Below are 23,743 nucleotides of genomic sequence, written 5' to 3'. Positions count from 1 at the left end.
TAACTATAATTTTATAGTTGTAAATATAACAATTAATATAAATTAAGTAATAAATTTCAAGTTATAATTTTTGGTACATATATACTTCTTATATATATAATTATAATAATTAGCTTTATTTGACTAGTCTTAATAGTAGAATTGTGTATAAAAAAATATAAAGATGGAGATTAGTGAATTTGTATGTTCTAATCTGTTAAAATCATACTATTAGCGAGTTTTCTTATAATTTACTTAAAAATCCACGGAAACTTCTACAAAAAATACTAGTAATAAAAAACATACTAATACACATATTTACAAAATTACAGCTTAAACTAATAATTATTTGAATTAATATAGTGTATTCATTGTGTGGGAAAGAGTCTGGTTCACGCCAAAAGTGTAATTTTTCATACCCTTCGGATTGTAAGTATAATAACTTTTTTTCTGCTCATTATTTTGTCTCAAAATTTCAGATATATATTTATTATATGTTAAGCTACATAAATACAAAATTTTATGAAGTTTGAGCAAAATGTGAGGGAGAAATAATAAAAGTGTCCACATGTAGGTACTGACCGCAAGGGGCACCGCGACAGTACTTCTTTTGACCTTTCTCGAACCGAGCTCGGTGCAACAAAGCAGCGCCATGCTACACAAGGCTCACGACCCTCTGACTTTGCCTACAGAGCTATGGATAGGCATCATCAAGTTAGCCATAAGGTCATCTGACTAGAAGCCGTACGTGTTTTTTTTTTTTTCTCTTTCCGCCTGCGGACAACTTTGCTCTCGTTGAGGGATTCAAGAACGCGTCGTCCAAATTTCGGGAATTGGTCGAAATAGCAGAGAATACTTTCCGTGCAAGAAGTAATTGTCGTCCGTCGCGCAAAGGACATCTTGGAGCGTGATTTTCCGGCTGAGTCCGTTAGGTATGATTTTTACAGGATATACTTGCCGACAACACATGCACGCAAGCGAAAACAATTGTTGATCGTACCTTTCTCACTAGGCACCTGTTAATTCGAAACGATGCATCGAACTTGCCACTTGGAGATTACTTCATAATTGCACAACGCTTTGACGGCCTCGAGTCTTTGTCAATTGCCCTACGCAAGAATTTTTTGCTGACGTGTCTCCAGGCGTCACCGATCGCGCAGAGTCTTCGCCGGCTTGACCTCATCTGCTTGCACTGCGATTTCTTTTCGTTGGTACTTGACTTTCCGAACCTTACTGAGCTGCGGTTGTCGGCCGTTCGTCCGACGAAAAGGACAATGGAGCCCCAAAAGTCAAAATACTTCCTATTCAATGAGATGTATGACGCACACCTGGTAATTATATTATTTGGAGATGCCATCAAGGACTCATAGTACTTTGACGCTTCCTACCGAGCTATGGCTGGGCATTCTTAGGCTAGCTATTAGAATGTCAGACTGGAAGCCGTACATGTTCTTTCCACCTGCAGACGACTTTGCTCTCGTTGAAGGCTTCAGGGACACATCATTGGCATTTCGTGAACTGGTCGAAACAGCAGAGCGTGCTTTCCGTGGAAGAAGTGTGATTGCCTATTGTGCAAAGGGGATATCTAAAAGACCGGGTTTCTAGACGAGTCGGTCAGGTATGATGTTTCAGTATCACCACTGTATGTGTGAATACCAAGGCTGTCTTTTAACTAGGCACCTGCTTATTAAACGGAGAGTAAACAAAGTCCTTGGAGATAATAACACATGCGTACAGCACTTTACTGCCCTCGAATCCCTTTCAATTTACCTCCACAATAACGTCGTGCCGATATGTTTTCAGGCAACTCCGATCACACAAAGTCTTCAACGGCTCGATCTTTCTTGCCGTTTCCCTTTTTTCTGCAACTCTGGAGATATTCTCTTTGATTCAAGCGCTACTTTGAAACTCGATTTCCCGAACCTTGTTGAGTTACGATTGACAGTTGAGGATCCAGTGGTTAGGCGAGCAAAGGCATTGTGCCCGAAAGGGTTTTTGTTGCAGAGTGACTTTTGTGAGGTAAATGCTTTCCTAATCATCACATCACATCTGCGTCTGCTCACAAGCTTTGAACTCGTACAATTTTTGTATGGTCAGGCATGGCGTACATCCAGACACATCTCTATTCTAAAAGGTGTTCTTATCAAACTTCAGTGCCTTCGGCTTCTCTCCGTGCACATGACCTTTACACATGAGGCTGAAGTGGCCATAGCCTTTGAATATCGTTGTCGTTCACATCATATAAACGAGTATCAGAAAGGCAGTCTATGGTCTGAGTGTAAACGTTGCAGGGATCGTAAACTTGCTCAGGACGACAACGCTGCAAAGCTGAAGGAAAGAAGAGCAATAAAGGAGCTAGCGGAGGTATTGCCCAGGCTCGAATGCGTTCGGTGGATAGATGCGTGGAGTAAGGAATATTTTGATGAAGTGGGACAGAGAGAGTACGAGGTCAGTAGGAAAGACTATGGTGAAATATCTATTATCGAAAGGGGTACTATTGAAGAATCCTGGCCAGATGATAGGTACTGTTTCTTACGATTTCTGCACAAGATGTAGAATTTTCTTTGATGTATGAGCACATGACTGTGATTGTTCCAGCTTTTTTAGTCGACGATGTATATATTCACATCGAGAACAGTGCTCGTTCGTGACCAAATGGAATGCTCCACCTCACTTTCGTCTTTCCGTCTCTTGTGCTTCAGAAAATTAAAGTCAACTTCATTACCGGTGTTTATTTGATTGATGGATCTGTATAGATAAGTATAGATAAGAATTCTAAACATGCGATCTAGAGGAGCTCGCAGGCACTGGCTAAACCTTTAGAGCATGTATTTAGCCCGACGGAAGAAGTCGGCGGTTTCCTTGTTTGAGTTTGTTTGGCAAAGCCTTTGATAAGGTACGTAAGCTTCCTCACTTCTCCACACTTCTCATACTTCTTACCTTGACATGATTCTGTGTTACCCCGAAAATTGACTTCGGGATTTGTAAAATTATTCACTTCAGGAAGAGTATATATGGTTATAACTATTGGAAACGTGCGACAACTAAACATTTCAGTGTCCGTCGTCCGATAGTCCAAGACCTGCTTTCGCGGCACCCTCCGAGCTTCATATTTCATACCTAACGGGGACAATTCGGTGTCGTCACTATTCTTCCGAAGACCTGCAACTCTGGAAATGATCCGAGTTCTTGATTCAAAGTGAACTGCAATGCCCGAAAGGACCCAGAAGTTTACCCAGAAAGGAAATTATGCAGGGCTTCTTTGCATATGCGCGCTGCATACGTGAGAGATCGGGTGATCGACTCGACTCCCGAACTTCCGAAATAAACCGCCTTCATGATACTGCTCGTTCGAGATGGTTCGGATGGGGATTATCGCGGGAAGGTATAAAACGTACTGTGTATGGGGTGACGTTGGATATTAAAGCGATTGCCTTCAATATTTCCCGACGTCTTTAACGACTCGCCACCTGAAACTACACCAACTTTATCCTAATATCCTCATATAACATGTCCCTCCTACGAACTGCATCTGTCCTCCCACGCATGGCACCAACCATGACCATGCTCGGTCGAGGAGCAGGGATGATGGCCAGACGTGGCATGCATGTTGAGAACGTTGTGGGTCACGTACGTCTCCCCATTCCATCTACTCCTCCCCTTTCATAAATACTGATATGAAACATTATAGAATACCCCGTTCGTATATACCAACAAACGAGCCTTCACGATTGGGTATTTTGGCCTCATAGGCACACTATTCTCAGCGCCGTTCCTCGTCGTGAAGTACCAGTTGTAAGTACTCTATATGTTATACGTGTCTTCATCTCCTCTCTTACTAAACAGTACCCGTCTTCCTCGGTTTGTAGGTTTAAAAGCGGGCACTGAACTGAATTCACGCGCTCATCCCCCTCCGACTACGAACAATCATCATGAAACCAAAGTTGATCCCGACACACAGCCCCTCCCACTGTCGCGTGCAGAGTTTCTGATTACTGATTTCTATTAATTTATATTCTACTTGATTTTTCTCCCCTTTCCTTTCACCTGGACTTTTCGTACTATCCTTGTTTCTTTACCTGGAAACTCTTCCAATTCTGTTCCAATCTCCATACACGAACTCGTTGTTTGAATTTTGTTATGTGAGCTTAACACTAAGATTTATAATCTATATTTGTTGTCTTGTATACTCATATAAAGAAATGTAAGGAAGAATACTTTATCGGAGAGCTGCTTGTACAAGCGACAAGGGAAACGAAGAGTGTCTTGAAAGCCCTGATTCGGCATTGTGAGGTTGATTAACGGATCTATAAATTGTGACTTCCCGTTCTCAACAATCTCTCTCAGATTCTATATGTCGATACGTAGGTAGACGGTTGACTTAGTCCAATAAATTAAATTAATCAGATATTCAAGTAAGTAAATACAGTATATTTGGACTCACAATGAACATCTTTATTGCATCATCAAACCAAGCCTTGTAATCCCAGAGCGATAGGTGGCGTTTCTATGAGATTGAAACATACCTTTTCATTAGCTATCAGCCGGCCGCAAGAAGCGTTGATGTGCCACACAGCACCGCGTTGCCGCAGCTCGAAGCACATACACCTTCCTTATGGTAAAATAGTCGAAAGCCGCGAACTCTCCTCAATTCTTTATACGTAAATGGATGTAAGATCCAGTACCATGTCCACAGTCGAAATAAAAGAGAAAGAAAAAGAATAGTATAATAAAGAAGGAAAGAAAAAGTAGCGAGAGCTTTAGGGGATGGAAAGAGAGTGCTATTAACAACGAGAGGGATGTGCGAGGGAGAGAGAGAGGTAAACAGAGATAGAGATAAACTAGGACACGGTAATAGAGAGATAGACGGCTAGACGGATAGAGGTATGCATGCATGCAAGGGTTCCACTACATTGATATGATAGACTTCAACAACTCGGGTTAAAAAAATAACGAAAAAATGTAAAAAGAAACCTGATTTTCCATTTCGAAACAAAAGTAAAAAAACAAAAGCAAAGAGAAGCGAATTGTTTTGAAGTGAAGTGACTCGAAGTGTCATTGATTGATTGATTAATGATATTCATTCATTTCCGTCGTTGAGCCTGCCACATAGCAAGCGGGACGTCCTCATCATCACTTGTCCGTTGTCTTCTCTCAGGTGAAACTGCACTCGCACTTGCCATTTTCTTTCGTAAGCCTCCTGCTCCTGCTCCTGCTCCTGCTCCTGTCCCTCCTTCACTCAAACCAAAATTCGCCCCACCGTTATATGGTTGCGCGTGATGTGCGTGATGTGTGTAATGCCCATGATATTGTCCCTGACTTTGTACTGGAGGTGCAGAAGCAGCATTCGCTGATAGAGAACGCGTCGGCGTCTTCGCACCTGGTGGTAACTCCCCATTTCGACCCCAGTCGTAGCTTGAGTTTATAGCGTTACCTGGAGGAGAACGTGATGGACGGGGAGGTTGTTGTTGCGTTTGGAGGCTATACGACGAAAAGTCAGTACTTTGCGAGTATCCATGTACTGGTGACGTAGGTTGTTGATTCCGACCAGCCTGAGACGAAGATAGCCACGTCTGGTCGTTCGTCGAGAGCGGTGCCATAGCTCCAGGAGGTAAGCTACTATTCAAAGACGAACCGGATGGAGGAGAGTTCGTGAAATCGAGACTCGCCGAACGCCCATAGTAGTAATTCGGATTCCCGTTCGGCTGCGAGTACATCTGTTGTTGTTGTTGCTGCTGCGGTGAAGACGGCTGCTGTTGCTGCTTAGGAGATGCTTGCATGGACTGCACGCGAGGTGAGTAACTACCATTGTAGCCTTGTGATTGTGGTATGCTCGATGGAGGCGCTGAGGATGTCCGGGTAACAGGCGCTGGACCACCATATTCCTGTTCGATGACCTGACTTTGTAGATGATACTGTGGTCCCTTGACAGCCATCTCTGCTCGTCGTCCACCAGACGCTGGGCCTCCTCCTGGAGGAGGTTTCGTCAGACTTCCCCGTCTCGGTTCGCGCCGTTGCTCCGTCTTCTCCCTCGCATCAACACGTTCCCTCTCCACCCTCTCACGCTCCTCCCGTTCCCTCTGCTCCTCCAGATGTTCTTTCTCAGAACCAGTCTGCGGAGGCGCCTGAGCATTATCTTGTTGTCCTCCCCCGCCCTGACCTTGCGTATTCTGCGCCCCACCTCCTTGATTCTGCGCTTGCTGCTGCTGGTTCTGATTCTGTGCCCCAGGTCCCTGATTCGATTTGTTGATAACACCGAGGTACCAGAACATAAGATTACTAATTAGAACTTGTTCGTACAGAGGTCGTCGTGGATTTGCAAGTTTGATGTGACTAAGCCTGTATACTGCACGCTCGACGTGAATCGGGTACCGCGCATAAGGGTTCCCAAGTTGAGGCGATATTGATGGTGAATACGCCTTGTTATTCGACTTGGATGCGCCCAGAAGTGCTGCAGCTGTAGCCGGACCTGCACCACCTCCAAGAGAGCTCGGTGCACTCTCCTCCTGTTTTTTCTTGCTTCCTCCGAAGAGAGAACCGAAGAAACCACCCTCTTTCTCCTTGTCTTTATCTTTCTCCTTTTCTTTCAGGCTCTTCTTTGAGCTTTTATCACTACTCCCGCCGACTTTCCTCCATAGACTCTTCTTATCCTTTTCCTTCCGTTTGTCCGTAGTTGTAGAAGCCATACTGTGGTGTGAAGGTGCTTCAGAGGTGACAGAAGAACGAGATTCGGGACGTTGAATTTCGGCGGAAGGAGAAGTCGCTTCTGGAGAAGGCGTTCGCGATGGTGGTTGTTGGAGAACTTGCTGCTGCTGTTGTGGGGATAGTAGTCGCTGAGGTTGTGGTTGATAAAGGACAGGATCAGGAGATGGCTGTGGCTGGCCTGTTTGAGGTTGTATAGGAGGCTCTGATATAGAAGGTCGAGAAGGTGCCACGACAGGAGTCTCGACGACGACGGGGGCAGGGAGAGTAGCAAGGGCCTGAGCAATTTGTTGAGGAGATTCGTCTTCAGGTCCTTCTGCGTATGCATCAAAGATGGAGGCTTCGTCAGTATAAGTGAAGCGTCTGTTATCTTGTGGCTCTTCAGGCTCTAGCGTCTTCCTTCGTCTTGGCGGTGGAGGAATCACTGACGGTTCGATCTCGCCATGACCACTTGACGATCCATCCGTCGGACTTGTTATAACATCGACCGAGTTTGCACGACCAGCGGATTTACGCCGCGATGCAGGGAATCGATGGCCACCTCCGTCTCCCGATAGATTTGGTTTTCGAATCTTTGTCCGAGCTGTTCGTCGTAGAATCTGATTACGTGGAGGTACGATAATGGGAGCGTCAGCATCGTCTGTAGTATCAGGAACATCATCCATTTGGTCAAGAACTAAAATCATGCAAGCAGACCATAGCAATTTGCAATCAGCATTGTGGCTCACAACCGACAAAAATTGAAGACTACTTACAGGATGGCGCAACGTTTAAAGTCATACTCCTACGCAGTACTCTGCGCAGTTTAGTCGGATCTTCGCTTTTCGATGCCTCATCTGCGAGTTCCTCAAGTTTCTGCAAGTCGCTGATGGTAAGTTGTGGACCCTCCTGAGCGAATATACTTTTGTTCCGCCGCAGAGGCACGACATGTTCTTCTTCCACGCCATCATTATCGCGAGGCTTGTATTGTCTACTAAGCATAGATCGTTTTCTACCCAGATCGGACGAGGCCGAGCTCGATCGACCGAGCTGTACGGTGCCCAGACCATCAGCGGGAGGCGCGTGGGCATGCTCCTTGAGAAACGCGCGGAACTCGCTAGGTGCGAGCTCAGGATGGAGGTGCGCGGGTACCCAGAAGAGATGAAAGGGGTCGTCGACGGCGGAGCCACCGTCGTTGGTGCTCGCCCCATCCTGCTGTCCAAGCGCGGGCGCCTTTGCGTTGTCCTTTGCCGCCCAAGCCTGGGGTGACAACGGCGGCGCGGTTGTCGGTTGTTCAGCCGGCAAGTCTGGATCAAGAAGGAGTGAGCCAGGACCGCCATGGGAGGACGAACGTCGTCTGATGTCGCGCAACGCCTCGAATTCACGCTCGATCGCCTTTTGAGAGGGTTGCATGGCGGGGTTAATTGGTCTGTCGTGCGGGATGCGTGTGGGCGACGTCAGGCGAATTGGGGTGTCTCTAGGTGGATGACGTGTCGGTGCCCCGCGCCTGCGTGGTGGTTGTGGGGAGGCTGCGTGCCGTGTCGAGCGGTGGACGTCGTCGTTGGACGTTGACTGGCAGACGTGCGGAACGATGAGCAGCAGCTCTCGTGCTGGGGCTTGGCCCAGATGGTCCCGGCACGGTCAATGCCGCTGCTTCCCTATTACGGTAAGATGACAAATACCCCATCATCATCACTGCGTGCTAAGGCTCCGTCTCAGTCTGCTCTTCTTTCTGCAAAAATATCTCTCATGTTACTACACCTGACTGATAGCATTTCACGTATTTATTTATGCCCGAACGCTGATACTGTGATGATGAGTACATGTATTTTCCTATGTGTGTGATGGCCGAACGGCTGTGCATACAGCGCGACTGCCAATTTTGAGTTGCAGACCCATGCTGAGATGCGTCTGTTCCGCCACGACTGAATACTGTGCCTCAGGGGCCGTTTCAGCCACTATTCAGTTACACTGAGCAGAACAAGCATCTGACCCCTCACGATCAAGCTGACGGAAGAGGACGCGTACTATTACCAGAAGGGATGGGAACACTCGTCATCCTCTCCCGTGGCAATGGCCGGAAATCATCAGTCCCATCATTATTCTTGATCGAAAACGTGGTCTTGCGAAGACACTGGACAGACAACCCTTTCGGGTCCGCGGATTTGTGATGACGATGTCTGGCCTTTTTTTCGCGCTGAGAAAGAGTTTGTGCACAAAGTTAAATGGAGAGACTCCTCAAACGCCGATAATGCAGATTACTGTTCATTTTACTTGGTGCTAAAGCCCATCACAGCCTGTTAGTGGTGGAAGATTTGCCGAGCTTCGGAGTTTAACGATAGTTGTAGATCTGCAGGATCATCCGAGCCCCTGAATGTCATAGCCTCACAAGCTCACAGCAGAAAAGTGGGAAACGAACAAGTGAAGGAAGATGGGTGCATTCGCAAGAGGGAGAAACGCGTGTCGCGAACATTCCAAATAGCGTTCGAGCACTGCAGCATCAGACTGAGGATCTTTCCGATTCGGGGTGCAGAAGGATGGCAGAGACTAGTAATGCTAGCTTGCAATAGAGAAAGATAACGATTGCTCAAGCAACGACAGTCGTTTTGGTGTTGAAACACTCCGAGTCGTGGGAAACGCGATCGGGCACCACGCCCATGGCACTAGAGACATAGAGCGGGGAAATATCGTATAGGGTTGCGAGAAACAGGAGTGCAAAGATAGGACACATGAATGGGGGAGGCATTCTTGGACTCAGCGGATGCTTTGGAGGAAGAGTTTGAGGATGCACGCGTGTGAGGGAGCCGATGTACGTCTGGAACACAAGCGGGTTCCATTTGGAAACAACGGCTTTATCAATTCCACGTGACTTCCATTCACCACACAAGATGCAGGACACAGAGAAACTGACGAAAAAAAGACAGGCATGGTGTGGACATGCAGACCCAAATATGATTGATGTGAATGAATAGGGCCATGCTGTGAGAGGCGACGACGGCTCGAGTGCAGAGTCTAATTGAATCGATATATATATGAGCCGAGTCGCCGCAACCGCGTACAGTACAAGATTCACAATCAGGGTCCACTCGCTCTGGTGTTCTCCTTCCCACGAGGATTGGTCGCAGGTATAATATTTCTCGTAATTTTCGAATCGCTGTTGCCATCCGTGCCCAGAGCCCATTGGCAGCGCCGTACACCGCACGCATCGACGACGCCGACGACGCCAGCGCTGTTGACGCCGGCGGGAGGTAGAGTGAGCTCAGCTGGGAATGAACTCGCTCGGGCCAGTGCCTTACTCAAGCAACTCTCCATCAGCTTCTTCCTCGACTCGCTCTCCACGTCGTCCCGCTCGCTCACCCCAGCCACTCTTCCCTTCCACCGACACCCTCAAGCAGCCCGCTACCCCGACGTCATTCACTGAGCGCGCGACGGCGTTTTTCAAGCACCCCCTCCGCGCACGATCGTCCGCGACGTCCCTGCACTCATCAGTCTCCGCCACCCCATCAGCAGCACATTTCCCTGATCCTCCTGCGTCGAATCACCCTTTTGCTGCGATGGTTGCCGCCCCCGTCCCCGTCGTTACGAGCCATGACGGCGAGGACGAGAAGGAGTGCCCCGTGTGCCTCGAACCTCTCAGCTTCAGCTTCAGACTTCCGGGCGAAAAACCGCATATCGTGCCTGATTGCGGGCATGCCCTTCACGAGGTGAGCTCGTCTGCACCCCAGCGAAAAACTGGTATTATTTTTCGTTCTGTATTCTCACACGTTTATTCTGCCAAGGCATGCTTCACCGCTGTGTATGGCCCTGCTCCCACTCAAAGCAAATCAGCAGCACAGTTCCCACGCAAGTCAAATCTTGGGGTGTGTGGTGTCTGCAGAAGGCCGATGAAAGTGTCCGACAGTGACACCGGCAAAAGCAACAGTGTGTACAACTCATTAGTCGCTAAGAACCTTCCTAAAAATATGCATTTTCGCAGAACTCGCTGCTCTCACTGGCATGGGCGAGCGTAATACAACGTCTCTCTATCCGGGAAGGGAGACGCCAATTGGTTCGCGCAGCACTCAAACGCCGCACCCGCAACAGCCCAAGCCATTTGATCCAACTGAGGATGATCCTATTGAACACACGGGCTCTATCAAGTCAAACTCTGACCATTCATCGTACATTGTGTCCCCCAGCATTCAGGTCCGCCCCGAGTTTTCGACGATCCATCGTACAAATGAACCGAGCCAGCCGCTGACCTGCATCGTTGTTATCGAACTACCGAGTCGCCGTACGTCATCGCACGTCCCCGGTCCGGTCATCACGGATGTCTACCGAAGCCCTTCCTCACAAGGCCAGCATTCTGCCGGTGGTCTCGAGCGCCATGGCACGAATACTTCTAACCAATCTGGTGGACGTTATCCTCCTTACAATGATGCTGCCTCTGATAACATGGGCAGAAGGCAGGCGTCCCAGGGTTACTCGAATGCTCGTTCTCCATCGCCTGATCATCACAGTCAGCATCACACCAGGGGATCCGTGGCAGACTCAGAAATTGATGCGCCATATGATTCACAGAACGGGCTGACGAGGCCAAGCAACAATGACAATCCGTTCAAGAGTATTACTGAGGATTTGCGGGCACGCATCATTGACTGGAAGGGGCACCCGTTGTCCGGGTTGGGCCCGCTTCAGATGTTTGACTTACTCTGTGTCAGACGAGACGCTCTTGTCCGAGAATTCTTTGTCTATTTGTTCAAGGAGGCTATAATCTGTGTCGAAGAAGAGAAAAAGCGTACACTCGGACGGTTTTTGGGTGGGAACACTGGTAACTACGATGCATCTGGCAGCGGAGGCGGTGCACCTGGGAGGGGTGTCCTGAAGCTCAAAGGGCGTATCTATATTCGGCACATCAAACAAGTCACTGATACAAGTGTGGCGGGAGAGTTAAGCCTGACGATCGATATGGAGGATGAGCGTCTGGAGTCATTCATCCTCATCTTCAAGGACCGTTCGAGTTTGGAGGCATGGAAAGCCAACATCTCGAGTCTCGTCGCGATGCACCAGCAAGCGGCCCAATCAGCTCAGATGGGTGGCAGGTCTGCCCCGACTCCGGACGTCGAGGAGTTCGGTAACGGCCAGAGTAAAGCTATGCGCATGTTAAGCGGTAGTACCGCGACGACATCGAGTTCTATGGACCGAGATAGTTTACTGAATGGCAACGGATCAATTCGCTCGTCGTCTACATCTCACGGGTCATTGATGGGGCAATCCGTGGGACATGGACGTATGCCGTTACACCAGCAGCACAAGTTGTCCCCGTTAGGCGAGGATGATGAGCTCTACTCGGCTACTTCGCCATATGGCTCTTCACCTACGGGATTTGTAACTCCACATTTGTCTAGTGGACCTTCAAACTCGCTTACACCAATCCAGCACCCGTCGCTAGACCTTATTCTTGTGGTCTCTCTACCACCACCAACGGCAACTCCGTCTACGGCGGCGCTTAAGAATCGCGTAATCAAGAATACGCTGGATTTCATTCTGCATTCTCTGGGACCAAAGGATCGTTTGAGCTTCGTAACCTTTGAAGTAGGACCGGGCGGGCGTGTAAGGAAGACGCCATTCTTATGCGTCGGGCGAGGTCAGAGCCGTCAACGCCTGCAGGCATTCGTGAACAATGTCGGCAACGGACATGACGACACAACTGATGAGTTCCTCGTACGCGGCTCAAAGGAAGAAAAGACAGATGTTGTAACCGCCGTGAACCATGGACTGGATGTTGTGTTGCAACGGAAATCGCGTAACCCCACTGCTGGGATGTTGCTTGTAAGCGACGCCGCGGACAGTACGCGCCGTGCGCAGATGGATTTGGTCTTGGCTCGTGCGGAGGCTGGGAATGTGCCTATCCATTCGTTCGGTTATGGACGGTCGCATGATCCCGCTTCGCTCTGGTTGATGTCAAACCATACTGGAGGAACATACACGTTTGTGAAAGATTGGTGAGTATTTTTGAAATTCTTTTCATTGATTGAAAGCGCTAAATAACTATGATAGGTACGACCTCCGAGACTGCATCGCAGGTTGCGTGGGTGGTTTGATGTCAATTGGCATCCTCAACATGAAGCTTCACCTCAAAATCGTTGATGGTCACCGGTTCCGGATTCGTAAGGTTTCTGGAGGTCCGAGTGCCATTGTTGCTTCCGACGGACGAGATGTTGATATTGAAGTGGGTGAAGTGCGGTACGGAGAGAAGAAAGAGATGCTCATCGAGCTCGAGCTGGACAATGGCGAAACACAAAACCGTGCGAATGGACATGCAGGGAACCGCACTTTGAATGCTACAGACCAGTTCGTCCAGCGTATGGGTCTTGACTCCTTGTCATTAGAAGACTCTGCCGACTTCGTTGACGGCATGATGGACCGTATGATTGACGAGGTGCCTGTATTTGAAGTCGATGGCTCGTTCTTCGACCCTTCAGCCATTAAACATGTCTCGCGACTTGCGCATCCTGTGCTACTTACCATCACGCTTATGCCGCCATCGAGCAACCGCCCGCGTAGCCCTGCTCAAGGCGCATCCGACCCAGTTATTCTGCGCCGTCGCATGGAGCTTCTTGCTTCTGACATGATCACTCGTGCACTTGTGCTTGTCTCTCGCAAGAACTATCCACAGGCTGCGAAGATCCTCGGCGAGACCCGAAGGATTCTGCACACTGTGCTACAAAGCATTTCGCAGAGCTTACCACCACCGACACAAAGTGGACCTACAATGCGTAACAGGAAAGAGATCCTTACGCTTTCAGCAGTTCGTGCCTTACAGGCTGTGCTTGCCGACTTGCAAGTGCTTGCGGAAGCTTTGGAAGAGAATGTGGATGTGTTTGCACACGATCAACGAAACTTCGGTGCTCAGCAGGTTCGTTTCCATTCTACATCAACTTCTCTTTGATACCTTCTGATAACATTTGAATTTCTTTCGAATCATTTTAGGCCATGATATTGCGTGATCAGAAGAGCTGGAGCGGACGTACACCTACGGAGAAGCTCTTCTGGACATCTGACAATTCGATCGAGCTGATGTCTCGAAGCACAGACTGGGTCGCAAGGGAATGATTGAGCCTTGTGATGCCATTTCCTTACCTTGGCGCCAATTTGATCGTACAGCTTACGGGCTCGCTTTATGATGAATGATCTGCAAAGATGTCTGGGCCCTTCCAATACCTTTTGGGTTTGCCTTTTTAATTTCGACGAACGTTTTCTGCTTTCTTTATTGCCTTCCGCTTCTCTGTTAGTTATCTTTTACGGCTTTCATACTTCGTTAGCGCAGTTCCTCCATTTTGTATTTCGCCGTATATTTGTAATTTAGGTATTCTGTGTTCCACCTTTTCCTTGCCTTCTTTCCTAACGCCTCTCAGCTGTTTACGCACCTTCTCTCTGGTCTATGGCGCTGTTTGGCGAGCTACGGGCGTACGCGTGGGTATATATACATTTATATACGGTTCACACCTTCTTTTCATCGCCGCCAACCCTGCCTTTCATTTATTTGCTAGCTTCTGGCGCAGGCCGTTAACACTTTACCCCACTCTCCTTCATTAAATATGTTTTGCCACTCCCTTCATTGTTTTCCCTTACGATGACTTCCGGCTATCTGGCGAGAAGGTGTAAAGTATGGTACTTTCTTTTCTTTCTCTTACTCTCCTCTTGATATCGTGTTTCCCCGTGTTCCCTTCCTCATTTTCTCATTTTTCTTCTCTTTTCTCATTTCTTTTTATTTCCCGTTTTTTATGAGCGCCTGACCGAGCGCGTTAGTAGCTTAGCTAGATATACCGGCGTGAATGAGCCTGGATGTTTTTAATTTGTGTTACCTTTTTTTTACTAGTTTTCTCTGCTGTGTGCTTGTCGAATTATTGAATTTGAAAACTTTGAACAATGTTTGAAGTTGAATTCAAGACGTGTAAGAAAAGTCCCGAAAAAGGCTCTAAGCGATCGACGTTCATAAACTTAGCCTTAAGAAGTATAAAGTGATCGACGTGCTGAGGCTGATCCTCATGTGAATCCTGACGGATTTCTTCACAACTTTCTTGAGCTGTTGACATCTGGGCTTTTGCTTTTTGCTCGACTTGGTCCTTTTGGCTCTTGTTCTGATACGCCGACAATAAACATAGATGTAACACTTGCTCATGCACAGAAATAAGCTAATAGCTAAACGAGACTTGGATACTATTACTGAAGGATGGATAGGCGAGTACGAGATGAATGAACGCAACTGAAACAAACGAAGTTAGAAAACGGTGGCGTTTTGGCTGAAGGGATAGTGAGGAGGAATAAACTGTTGCTAATAAGAAAAGAGAAAGGGGGTTGAGACAAGATGTCAACACGAAGGCTACCAAAGCAACTGTGTATGATCCTAGTTAAGGTGAGCTGTCCAGTGTTCACTACTTTTTTTACAACCTCACTGCCTTCTCTCGTTATTGCCTTCGTTTTAACTTTCTCTGTTTACCTGTATAAATTGTGTTGTTGTGTGGATGTGTGAAGATAGACTTCCGATGCTGCAGGCAATGTTCTTTCTATAGAGATTATTACATGTGAAACTGGTGTTCCGGACTTTGTGAAGAGGGTTAACAAGAAGCTGTCGCTGGAGATTCGATTGCGGTCTTTCGTAAGTCTTCGTTTTCTTTCCTACCACTGTGTTGTTTTGGAACTGAACTTAGTTTTTGGAAGGCAACGAATGCAGAGACTCAATATTCGAATGTACGTCTCAAACATTCAATCTTAACGTTTCTTTCTACAAACCAACCAATAGTTCTTTTGTTTTAAAATACAGCTTCTGTGACTCTTGATCGACAGCAAGTTGTATTTTATGAATGGTCGCTTAATCAGTGCTATTTATAATTTAAGGATTGCTTACACACAATAGCCCATCTCAATTCTGTTGCGAGTTGCAAGTTGCGAGGAAGCTCGGCTTTGTAGAGGACCCTGGTAAGGTTGATGCCGAGTTTCCTCACAACTAGGAAGAATTGAGATGATTGAGTTGTGAATTTTGTGTCGATCAGATTTCTTGTGATTTGAGTGGACAAACAAGTAAGGGATACAAGAAACATCATTTAATTTCAAAGTCCGACAACTCACAAGCACTCCAGAGTGCTTGCGAGTTGTTGCGCGTTTGACTACTACTTTAGGCAAGCACGCAACCCGATCCCCATCTTAACCACCCGATTTTCATCTCGGCACTTCGGCATTTTTGGCATATTTCTTACATGCCGTGCACAACTCACAACTCGCAAGAGAATTGAGATGGGCTAATGATTGAGTCAAGCGACTCTTCATCACCCGCATCAGTTTCTTCATCGCCTCGACTTCCGCTTTGTTCCGCTCATCCACCTCAGCAACTTCTCATTTCACTGACGCCTTCAAACCGCCCGCAATCCTAACTTCACTGAGCGTGCAATCGTGTTTTTTAAGCACTCCCTGCGCGCACGATCGTCAGTAACTTCCCCGTATCCATCACTCTCCGCCACCGCATCGGCAGTAAACTTCTCTCGTCTTCTCACGTCAAATCACATTTTTCTTTCGCGATGGTCGCGACGTCTGGGGCAGTTGTTCTAAGCCAAGACAACGAGGAAGAGACAGAGCGTCCCACGAGTCTCCAACCACTCGGATCCGGCTTCGGACTTCCAGACGAGAAACCGCATATTGTGCCTGATTCGGGGCATGCCTTACACAAGGTAAGCTCGTCTGCACTCAACGGGAAATTGTGTTTGTTTTCACCGTTGTGTTTTGACAATCTGTTTAAGAGTATCATTGAAGACTTACAAGCACGTGTCATCGACTGGAAGGGACACTCATTGTCCAGTTTGGGCCCACTTCAGATGTTCGATGTACTCCTTGTCAGACGAGATGCACTCGTCCGAGAGTTCTGTTTTTATCTTCTCGAGGAGGCTATAATCTGTGTTGGAGAAGAGAAGAAATGTCCACCCGGATCTATTGTATCTGAGAAACTTGGGAAATGCGATACGTTTGACGTCCGAGGCAACACACTTGGGAAGAGTGCACTCGAACTCAAAGGACGTATCTTTATTTGGCACATTAAACAAGTCACTGATACGAGCGCACCGGGCGAATTGAGACTAAGAATCGATTTGAAGGACTCGCGCCTGGAGTCATTCGTCCTTATCTTCAAGGACCGTTCGAACTTGGAGGTATGGAAGGCAGATATTGAGCGTCTCATCGAGTTGCACAGCAGGCGACGCAATTCGTTCGGATTCCTTCCTGGTTTTTCCCTTTTCACTCGTTTCTTACCTCCCTCTTTACATGCGTCTGACCGAGCGCGTTACTAGCCTAGCCGTCATAGTACATACTCGCGTGAACGAGACTGAATATTTTAAATTTGTATCTCATTTTCTCCGCGTATCTGTCTGTTATTTATTTTAAATTAATGAGAAATTTTGGCTCTTGACTTCACTCTCTGAAATTAAGCAGGTTTAAAATTATGAGGCACATTGACTTTAAGTGTGTTTGACTTACACCACGCCGAAAAAGGAACTTGATGATCGACGCGTTTTAGTTGAACTTTAATTTGCATGAATTCAAAACTTTGAGGTGTCTATGCCAGCGATTTCCAAACTTTTGCTTTCTGATCGTCTTGGACGTTTTCGTTCTTATCCTTGATATTCGACGATTAGGATGGATGCTTCTACGCCCGCACATGCACAGAGTCTAGCGAAACGAGACTTGGATACTGAGGGAGAGTCACTGCAAGATGTAGACACAAAACGCACGAAGTTGGGTCACGGACATGACGTTTCGGATGAACAGTCGGCGCAAGAGATGTCAGGGGAATTGAAAGTGGAGGCATCTTCTATGTCGGATCAGCAGGGACATGTTCATAAGGAAGAAAGGAAGAAAAAAGGAGAGAAGAGGGATTGGTCGAGTCGGAGGAGAGGGACACGACAAGAACGTGAACAACCTATAAACGACGAGGAAGTAGATGGAGATGATAAAGATAGGACTTCGACACCGAGATTACCGAAACGGCTATGTGCATTGCTCATTGGGTTTTGTGGATCTGGGTATAAGGGTATGCAGATGTACGTCTCTGTTTTTACTTGTCTTCGTAATAAAATTACAGTCTGGTTGTTGATTGGCCAATATTCGTTTGTTTGGGATTAACATTTTATAGCCAACCTAGTGAGAAGACGATTGAAGGTGTGCTTTTCAAGGCACTTGTGAATGCTGGTGCGGTGTCGAAGGATAATGCGGACGATCCTGTCAAGGTGTGCTTACTACTGAACAATTCTTCTTTCATTCTTACACTGTATTTTCGCATCACTCCGGATATATGTACTGATGTGCGAAGGTAGGCCTGCAACGCGCCGCACGCACAGATGCAGGTGTGCATGCTGCAGGGAACGTTGTCTCTATGAAGATTATTACGCACGTACCTGGAATTCCTGACCTTGTGCAGAGGATCAACGAGGAGCTACCGCCTGAGATTCGATTATGGTCTTTTGTAAGTATTATTCTCCCTTTATTTCACTACGATCTTTCGAACTGAAATCAGTTCCGGAAAGCAACGAGTGCAGAATTCGTTCAACGCGCGAATGTATGTTTTCGATACGTATTCGTTGCGATCCTTTATCAATTGATTGGTGTTCGGTTTAAACAAATTGCAGTTCCTGCGATAGTCGTAGATACACCTACTTCTTCCCTTCCTACCTCCTCATCCCTCCCAAGCCTACGAGCGCATTCTACCAATCTTTCATTCGCCAATCTTCCTCCACCTCGTCCCCTTCTGCCTCTAGCTCTACCATCCAAGTCGATCCATTCTGGGAAAACGCCCCACCCGAAGTGACACGAGAAGAAGAAATGGTACGCAAAAAGTCGTGGAGAGTGGGCAAGGAGAAGATCGAAGCGTTGAGGGAAGCTGCGAAGCACTTTGAAGGGACGCATAATTTTCATAACTTTACCGTAGGGAGGGATACGAAGGATAGGAGTTGTTTTAGGCATATGAAGAAGATCGAGGTAATTTTTCTGTAATCATCAACTGGCCGTTCAGCTGACAGATCGAATATACGCCTGTGTTGCATTGCAGGTTGCAGACCCTGTCGTTTATGGCGAGACTGAGTGGATTAGTGTTATGCTTCACGGACAAAGCTTCATGCTACATCAGGTAGGCGGACGTCTTTGTAATGTGACTTGTCCGACTAGTTTCTCATTAGCTTTCGTCTTAGATCGTAAGTCTTTCAAGTTGAATTTCGAAGGGACTCCAAAGTGACCAAGTCCAGCGAAAAATGATGTGTGTCCTCGTCATGTCAGTCCGAACAGGGACACCCAGTAATATTATCAATGCTGTAAGTCTCTTCCAACACTTCTTCATCTACGTGCCCCTCAGAAAATCCGTTATCTACGGCCATAACTTAAAGCTTTTCGGTCCACTAAACGTCGTCATCCCCAAAATGCCCTCCCTCGGACTCTTGCTCGAAAATCCAATCTTCGAGTCGTACAGCAAACGCGTAGAAACCGTAAACTCACAGAAAAAGTTTGACGTGGAACACACAGACTACCGCGCTCCGATTGATTTCGATAAACACGCGGAGGAGATGCAGAAGTTCAAGGAAGAGCATATATACTCTCGGATGCGAGAGAATGAGGAGAAATTGCAGGTGTGAGTTGCTGACTTTATATATCCAATATATCTCGATTATTGTGGATGGCCTCACACGGAAACGGTTGATTTACTTACATTGCATAGGTTTGACCGATGGCAAAGCATCTTCGATCATTACAACGGAAACGACCTCCTTTATTATAATACACAAGGGATCATTCCCAGCGCAGCCGTCGTCAAAAAGGGCGAGAGTCGTCCAAATCCGTTCAGAGAGCGGAAACGTTTTGACGCAACAGATTTTGCACCTGATGCACCTGCGACTGTGCTTGCTGAAGAGGACGCTGAGGAAGAAGAAGCGGAGAGAGAAGAGAAGATGAATAAGAAGGAGTTGGAAGAAGCAGAAGGATAACTATTTTGACTGAATTTCAGTTGCGGCTCGAAGTATTTACGGTATTTAAGTATGATACTGTGATGGAAATCCTTGATCAGGAGTTGCTTACAGTGTCCATCAGGAGAGCAGTTGTTCAGCAATATAGCATCTCAAGTACTATACCGCTACTGTGTAAAGTAAGTTAGTTTATATGCATAAAAAATATCAATATTGCACTCAGTTCCAGCTAAAATTTGTATACTACTATCAGCTAGTTTATTGCTTGTAACTAATTGATACATACCTATTACTGTTCCCCCTGTTGTCTATACACTGTTTATACTGTCTTGCCAATATGCATGCAAAGAGGTTCTTACCTCTCTGTAATCACTATAATGACTGTCACTGTGTTATTGTTCATACAAAAGCTAATTTTGTTGTTTATGTGATTAGTTGTTGAATTGTGTCTGAAATAAAGAGAATGATCAGATTTTCACAACAAGAAAGACCATATATATACAATAAGCTGCACAGCATTACAGTTACACATCAACACCCTTCATCAATGCCACGCCTGTGCACCTTACATTACCCTGGCTATCTCCTTCTCTCTAGTCTCTTGCTACACACTGTTTTACTCTGTCCTGAAGGTCATATTACTGAGCTTTGGCCATGGAGAGAAAATTCTCCAACAAGCATCAGTCAGTAGAGCCTGTACTACATTCTCAGCCAGTATTTGACTCTCATGACTATGCCGAGTTGCACACCTCGGAAGGGCAAATAGAGGATTCCAAGTCTAATATCTTGATCAACCTATTGAAGAGGCTCTCCAACCTGGACCTCTCAGGCGAAGTTCACAGTGTCAGTGCCTTTCAAAAGGATCATGGAGGATATAGTGATATTTTCACTAGGATATTAACAAGTAGATGCAGGGAAGATGTGAAGGTTGCAGTTAAGAAGCTACGTCTGCACATCATGAAGGACAGGCAGTTCCGGAAGGTGAGCAAGCCTATCAACCTGAATGAATACAAAAAACTCGCTGACTGTTCCTGAAATGCTCAATTACAGTGTAATCTTTTAGAGGCTTGCAATGGAGCTATACATATGGTCAAAGCTCGATCATCGTCTTATTTTACCTTTTGAAGGATACTACATTGAGAACAATAGTTATCCTCACTTAGTTTCAAGGTGGATGGAGAATGGGCCTGTGCTTGAATATTTGACCAGAAATCCTGATACAGATCTGGTGTCTCTAGTGAGTTATCAACTGCATTGTTGCTGATATATGATCTCGTAATATTCTTAATTAGGTCGCAAAAATCGCACATGCCATTCATTTCCTTCACTCGGAAGATATAGTCCACTCTGATATAAAACCGGTGAGAGCTAACAATATTGGACTTTCATATCGATTCTGATTTCCAAGAAATAGGCCAATATCTTGATATCTGACACAGGGGACCCGCTTCTTTGTGACTTTGGCGTATCTCGCATGCTTACTGCATCACAATCGTTGCAGTTCAGTAGCTCCTCATCAAGCGAGATTAGAGGAACTATTGCATATATGTCAAAGGAGATACTTGCTAGTCAAGATCAGGATGCAATTAAATACTCCAGAGAGTCTGACGTATGGGCATTCGGAATGACTGTATATGTAAGCAGTTGGATTCCTACTTGCTGTAGTGTTGACAGCTACTTATTGAATAATAAAAGGCTCTTTTAACAAAAAAGCAGCCATATTATGAAAAAGCAGCTATTCCTATAGTGTTACTTGCCATAATTCAAGGTTCACTGCCTACTCCTCCAGCCAACACAGGCCAAGGACCAACTTTGGAGTATTATACGTGGAAATTGTGCAAACGTTGTTGGGAACCACCAAAGGATCGGATATCTGCAGAATTGTGTATCGGGTATTTGAAAAGTATGGAGAGGAATAGGGAAAAAGGTACTTCAAACCTAATAAATCCACTCAAAGAACGTCAAGGGTTCATGTACAAAGGCCTATACAATCCGAAAGTCTTTGTCTAGGGGTAGGAACTGGAAAAGTATCACAAATATACTTACAGTAATGTGGCACTAATCTCAGGCATAGGCATAATTTTTCTGGAAGGTTAGGTGATATTGGTAATAGTTTGGCAGATAGGAGTGGTATACCATATCCTATACAAATTAAATTTCCGGGCCATTCAAACATAGTTGAACTCGATTCAGGAGGATGGTATGACAATGTGCTTTTACTATTTGGCCTGTCCTGATAGTACATATTTAGGTCATATCACGCTCTTGACTCTCAGGGCCATGTCTACGTCTGGGGTATGTCTACATTGTAGAAATTCGATGAAAAGCATAACTCATTCGTTTGTCGTTCTAAGGCACTTTGGATGGCCTTGAGCAGCCGGGATACGGATTTTCTGGAGCAGGGAATGCTACAGATATACCGTTGCGCCTTGTACCTCCTGAACCAATTCAGGCATTGAGGTTAGTACTTTTTTAGTTGCTACATTTCTGCTCCGCCTCTAATACGATCAAAGCTGCGGAGCGACGCATATGACAGCATTGAGTGTATCGAACCAGGTTTGGACCTTCCTATCGTGGGGAAGACCTTTCCGAATCATCACACCTGTACTAAACAGAACCTCCCCGGAGTCAACACCAATACAGATCTCTTGTGGAAGTGAGAGCTGCTTTGTCTTGACTGCCTCTGGAGATATCTACAACTGGTGGCCATTTGCTGGAGTCATTCGACAGCAATTTCGAGAAACTATGGCACTGATGGATGCAGAGGGGAATCAGCTTGCGCAAGCAACAGCAGAAGGAACAATCCCGTGCATGGCATGGGGCTTGGAGTATGATCCACAAAAACTTCCGACTATCCCTCATCTTCCTGAATTAGTGCATTCTGGGAAAGCATTGGGGAACGAAGAAGACACAAAGGTTGTTAAACTTGCAGCAATGGACAGTGTCCTGATAGCACTGACAAATAAAGGACATGTCCTGAGACTTTCTGGGCTGAACCCTATGACAAACGTTGAAGAGATGCATTGGGAATATGTGAGTAAGCTACTTGTCCTTGCGTTTAACACTGATTGGTATCCATGCTCGCTATCCGCAGCTTCCAAATTTCAGCGAGACAGAGAGGATCCGTGTTCATCATGATCGAATGTTCGCAGGCGGTAGACGCACGAGAGGTGGAAGTATTGCTACGCTTGCGCCACCGAAGGATGTACGAATCACCCACGTATGCTCTTGCCTTGACTCCTACCCTACTTTCCTTAAAAATTAATATGCCTTCTCTATCGGAATGTTATTCGCTCGTCCACAGATTGCAGCGGACCGCAACGGCCGCTTCGTTGCGTACACAAATGACGATCCGAACGACAGCTACTCCATTGTCCTTATAGGATATGATCAGACAACACCAGTTATGGAGATGGAGGCAGAAGTAATCCCAGAACTGCAGTACAAAGCTATTATTTCTGTCACTATGTCCAACCACCACAATCTGGTGCTCTCTGCAAATGGGAAGTTATACTCGTGGGGTCACGACATGGAGGGCTGCCTCGGCCTCAGCCTACCAACGGAGTTGCCTGTCGGAGCTCCTAGAGGATATGAAACACAACAGCAATTGAGGCATGCAAAAAAAGGACAACATGTTCCAGTTCCAGATGTTCCAGTACCAACAGAGGTGCACTTTGACCATGGCTTGGATACAAGAAACTGGTTTTGCATTGCTGTAACTGCAGCTGGATGGCATTCAGGTGCACTAGTTGTTGATCTTGATCTGGAGGTCAGTTTCACTAACGTGTGCTGATTCATCTTGTACAAATATGCTTACTCTTATCAGTAGGAAACAGTAGAAACTGAAGATGCACCTAAATTATTAAGCCAAGGTGACTAGCTAAGTGGGTTGACCCAGAGACAGAAGGTACTGGCTCCTGAGTAGTCAGATTCAGCTCTGGTACTAGTACAAAACAATAGCAAAAGGACGAGAATAGAGAATGGGCTGTGTTCACTGTTTAAGTAACAAAACCCGTTTTGCTTTGAATCGAGGATGCTACCAAGATGTGTTTGTGTGTCTTCAGTAATGGAATCCACTATTAAATGTTAGATAACTCAGTAAGAGA

The 23,743-nt window shown here is 46.4% G+C and overlaps 8 protein-coding genes across 8 annotated transcripts; 7 read left to right on the top strand and 1 right to left on the bottom strand.

Moving 5' to 3' along the window:
- Positions 1–631: 631 nt before the first annotated feature.
- FOMMEDRAFT_149800 (uncharacterized protein) lies at positions 632–2,535 on the top strand (the record flags this gene model as incomplete). The annotated part of the gene is made up of 4 exons (XM_007261178.1): positions 632–693; positions 992–1,310; positions 1,372–1,536; positions 1,783–2,535. The coding sequence occupies 4 exons, from the start codon at positions 632–634 to the stop codon at positions 2,533–2,535; spliced, it is 1,299 nt and encodes a 432-aa protein (XP_007261240.1).
- Positions 2,536–3,384: 849 nt separating this feature from the next.
- Positions 3,385–4,172, top strand: FOMMEDRAFT_15990 (uncharacterized protein). The gene is made up of 3 exons (XM_007261177.1): positions 3,385–3,609; positions 3,671–3,774; positions 3,849–4,172. Exons 1-3 carry the CDS (start codon positions 3,490–3,492, stop codon positions 3,865–3,867), a joined length of 243 nt encoding a protein of 80 aa, XP_007261239.1. The 5' UTR covers positions 3,385–3,489; the 3' UTR covers positions 3,868–4,172.
- Positions 4,173–4,674: 502 nt separating this feature from the next.
- On the bottom strand, positions 4,675–8,165 carry FOMMEDRAFT_15989 (uncharacterized protein). The gene is made up of 2 exons (XM_007261176.1): positions 7,437–8,165; positions 4,675–7,357 (listed from the first exon to the last, which is right to left on the bottom strand). Exons 1-2 carry the CDS (start codon positions 8,071–8,073, stop codon positions 5,064–5,066), a joined length of 2,931 nt encoding a protein of 976 aa, XP_007261238.1. The 5' UTR covers positions 8,074–8,165; the 3' UTR covers positions 4,675–5,063.
- Positions 8,166–10,018: 1,853 nt separating this feature from the next.
- On the top strand, positions 10,019–14,419 carry FOMMEDRAFT_115460 (uncharacterized protein). Its single transcript, XM_007261175.1, has 5 exons — positions 10,019–10,364; positions 10,440–10,581; positions 10,637–12,644; positions 12,700–13,558; positions 13,633–14,419. Exons 1-5 carry the CDS (start codon positions 10,215–10,217, stop codon positions 13,753–13,755), a joined length of 3,282 nt encoding a protein of 1,093 aa, XP_007261237.1. The 5' UTR covers positions 10,019–10,214; the 3' UTR covers positions 13,756–14,419.
- A 1,746-nt stretch (positions 14,420–16,165) lies between these two features.
- FOMMEDRAFT_164298 (uncharacterized protein) lies at positions 16,166–17,082 on the top strand. The gene is made up of 2 exons (XM_007261174.1): positions 16,166–16,367; positions 16,437–17,082. Exons 1-2 carry the CDS (start codon positions 16,218–16,220, stop codon positions 16,977–16,979), a joined length of 693 nt encoding a protein of 230 aa, XP_007261236.1. The 5' UTR covers positions 16,166–16,217; the 3' UTR covers positions 16,980–17,082.
- Positions 17,083–17,502: 420 nt separating this feature from the next.
- FOMMEDRAFT_74388 (pseudouridine synthase) lies at positions 17,503–19,658 on the top strand (the record flags this gene model as incomplete). Its single annotated transcript, XM_007261173.1, has 9 exons — positions 17,503–17,729; positions 17,822–17,915; positions 17,999–18,151; positions 18,213–18,244; positions 18,327–18,663; positions 18,734–18,821; positions 18,922–18,992; positions 19,065–19,306; positions 19,394–19,658. The coding sequence occupies 9 exons, from the start codon at positions 17,503–17,505 to the stop codon at positions 19,656–19,658; spliced, it is 1,509 nt and encodes a 502-aa protein (XP_007261235.1).
- A 1,271-nt stretch (positions 19,659–20,929) lies between these two features.
- On the top strand, positions 20,930–21,647 carry FOMMEDRAFT_72135 (kinase-like protein; the record flags this gene model as incomplete). Its single annotated transcript, XM_007261172.1, has 3 exons — positions 20,930–20,998; positions 21,052–21,273; positions 21,333–21,647. Coding segments are annotated over 3 exons (606 nt in total), but the record flags the coding sequence as incomplete, so codon positions are not given.
- Positions 21,648–21,769: 122 nt separating this feature from the next.
- On the top strand, positions 21,770–23,430 carry FOMMEDRAFT_73330 (RCC1/BLIP-II; the record flags this gene model as incomplete). The annotated part of the gene is made up of 6 exons (XM_007261171.1): positions 21,770–21,837; positions 21,889–21,932; positions 21,992–22,097; positions 22,151–22,670; positions 22,732–22,857; positions 22,942–23,430. Coding segments are annotated over 6 exons (1,353 nt in total), but the record flags the coding sequence as incomplete, so codon positions are not given.
- Between the last annotated feature and the right edge of the window lie 313 nt (positions 23,431–23,743).

Source organism: Fomitiporia mediterranea, assembly GCF_000271605.1.
Source record: "Fomitiporia mediterranea MF3/22 unplaced genomic scaffold FOMMEscaffold_1, whole genome shotgun sequence".
NCBI classification, from domain to species: Eukaryota; Fungi; Basidiomycota; class Agaricomycetes; order Hymenochaetales; family Hymenochaetaceae; genus Fomitiporia; species Fomitiporia mediterranea.
The sequence above is the reverse complement of the archived record's forward strand: the minus strand, read 5'-3'. Positions and strand labels throughout refer to the sequence as shown.

Excerpts from the sequence above, each read along its gene's own strand:
- FOMMEDRAFT_15990 (XM_007261177.1), top strand. The coding sequence starts at position 3,490 with ATGTCCCTCCTACGAACTGCATCTGTCCTCCCACGCATGGCACCAACC. Across the intron at positions 3,610-3,670 it reads TTGAGAACGTTGTGGGTCAC|AATACCCCGTTCGTATATAC; the intron begins GTACGTCTCCCC and ends GAAACATTATAG.
- FOMMEDRAFT_15989 (XM_007261176.1), bottom strand. The coding sequence starts at position 8,073 with ATGCAACCCTCTCAAAAGGCGATCGAGCGTGAATTCGAGGCGTTGCGC. Across the intron at positions 7,358-7,436 it reads TTTAAACGTTGCGCCATCCT|TTCTTGACCAAATGGATGAT; the intron begins GTAAGTAGTCTT and ends GCATGATTTTAG.
- FOMMEDRAFT_115460 (XM_007261175.1), top strand. The coding sequence starts at position 10,215 with ATGGTTGCCGCCCCCGTCCCCGTCGTTACGAGCCATGACGGCGAGGAC. Across the intron at positions 10,365-10,439 it reads GCGGGCATGCCCTTCACGAG|GCATGCTTCACCGCTGTGTA; the intron begins GTGAGCTCGTCT and ends TATTCTGCCAAG. Across the intron at positions 13,559-13,632 it reads GAAACTTCGGTGCTCAGCAG|GCCATGATATTGCGTGATCA; the intron begins GTTCGTTTCCAT and ends GAATCATTTTAG.
- FOMMEDRAFT_164298 (XM_007261174.1), top strand. The coding sequence starts at position 16,218 with ATGGTCGCGACGTCTGGGGCAGTTGTTCTAAGCCAAGACAACGAGGAA. Across the intron at positions 16,368-16,436 it reads CGGGGCATGCCTTACACAAG|AGTATCATTGAAGACTTACA; the intron begins GTAAGCTCGTCT and ends AATCTGTTTAAG.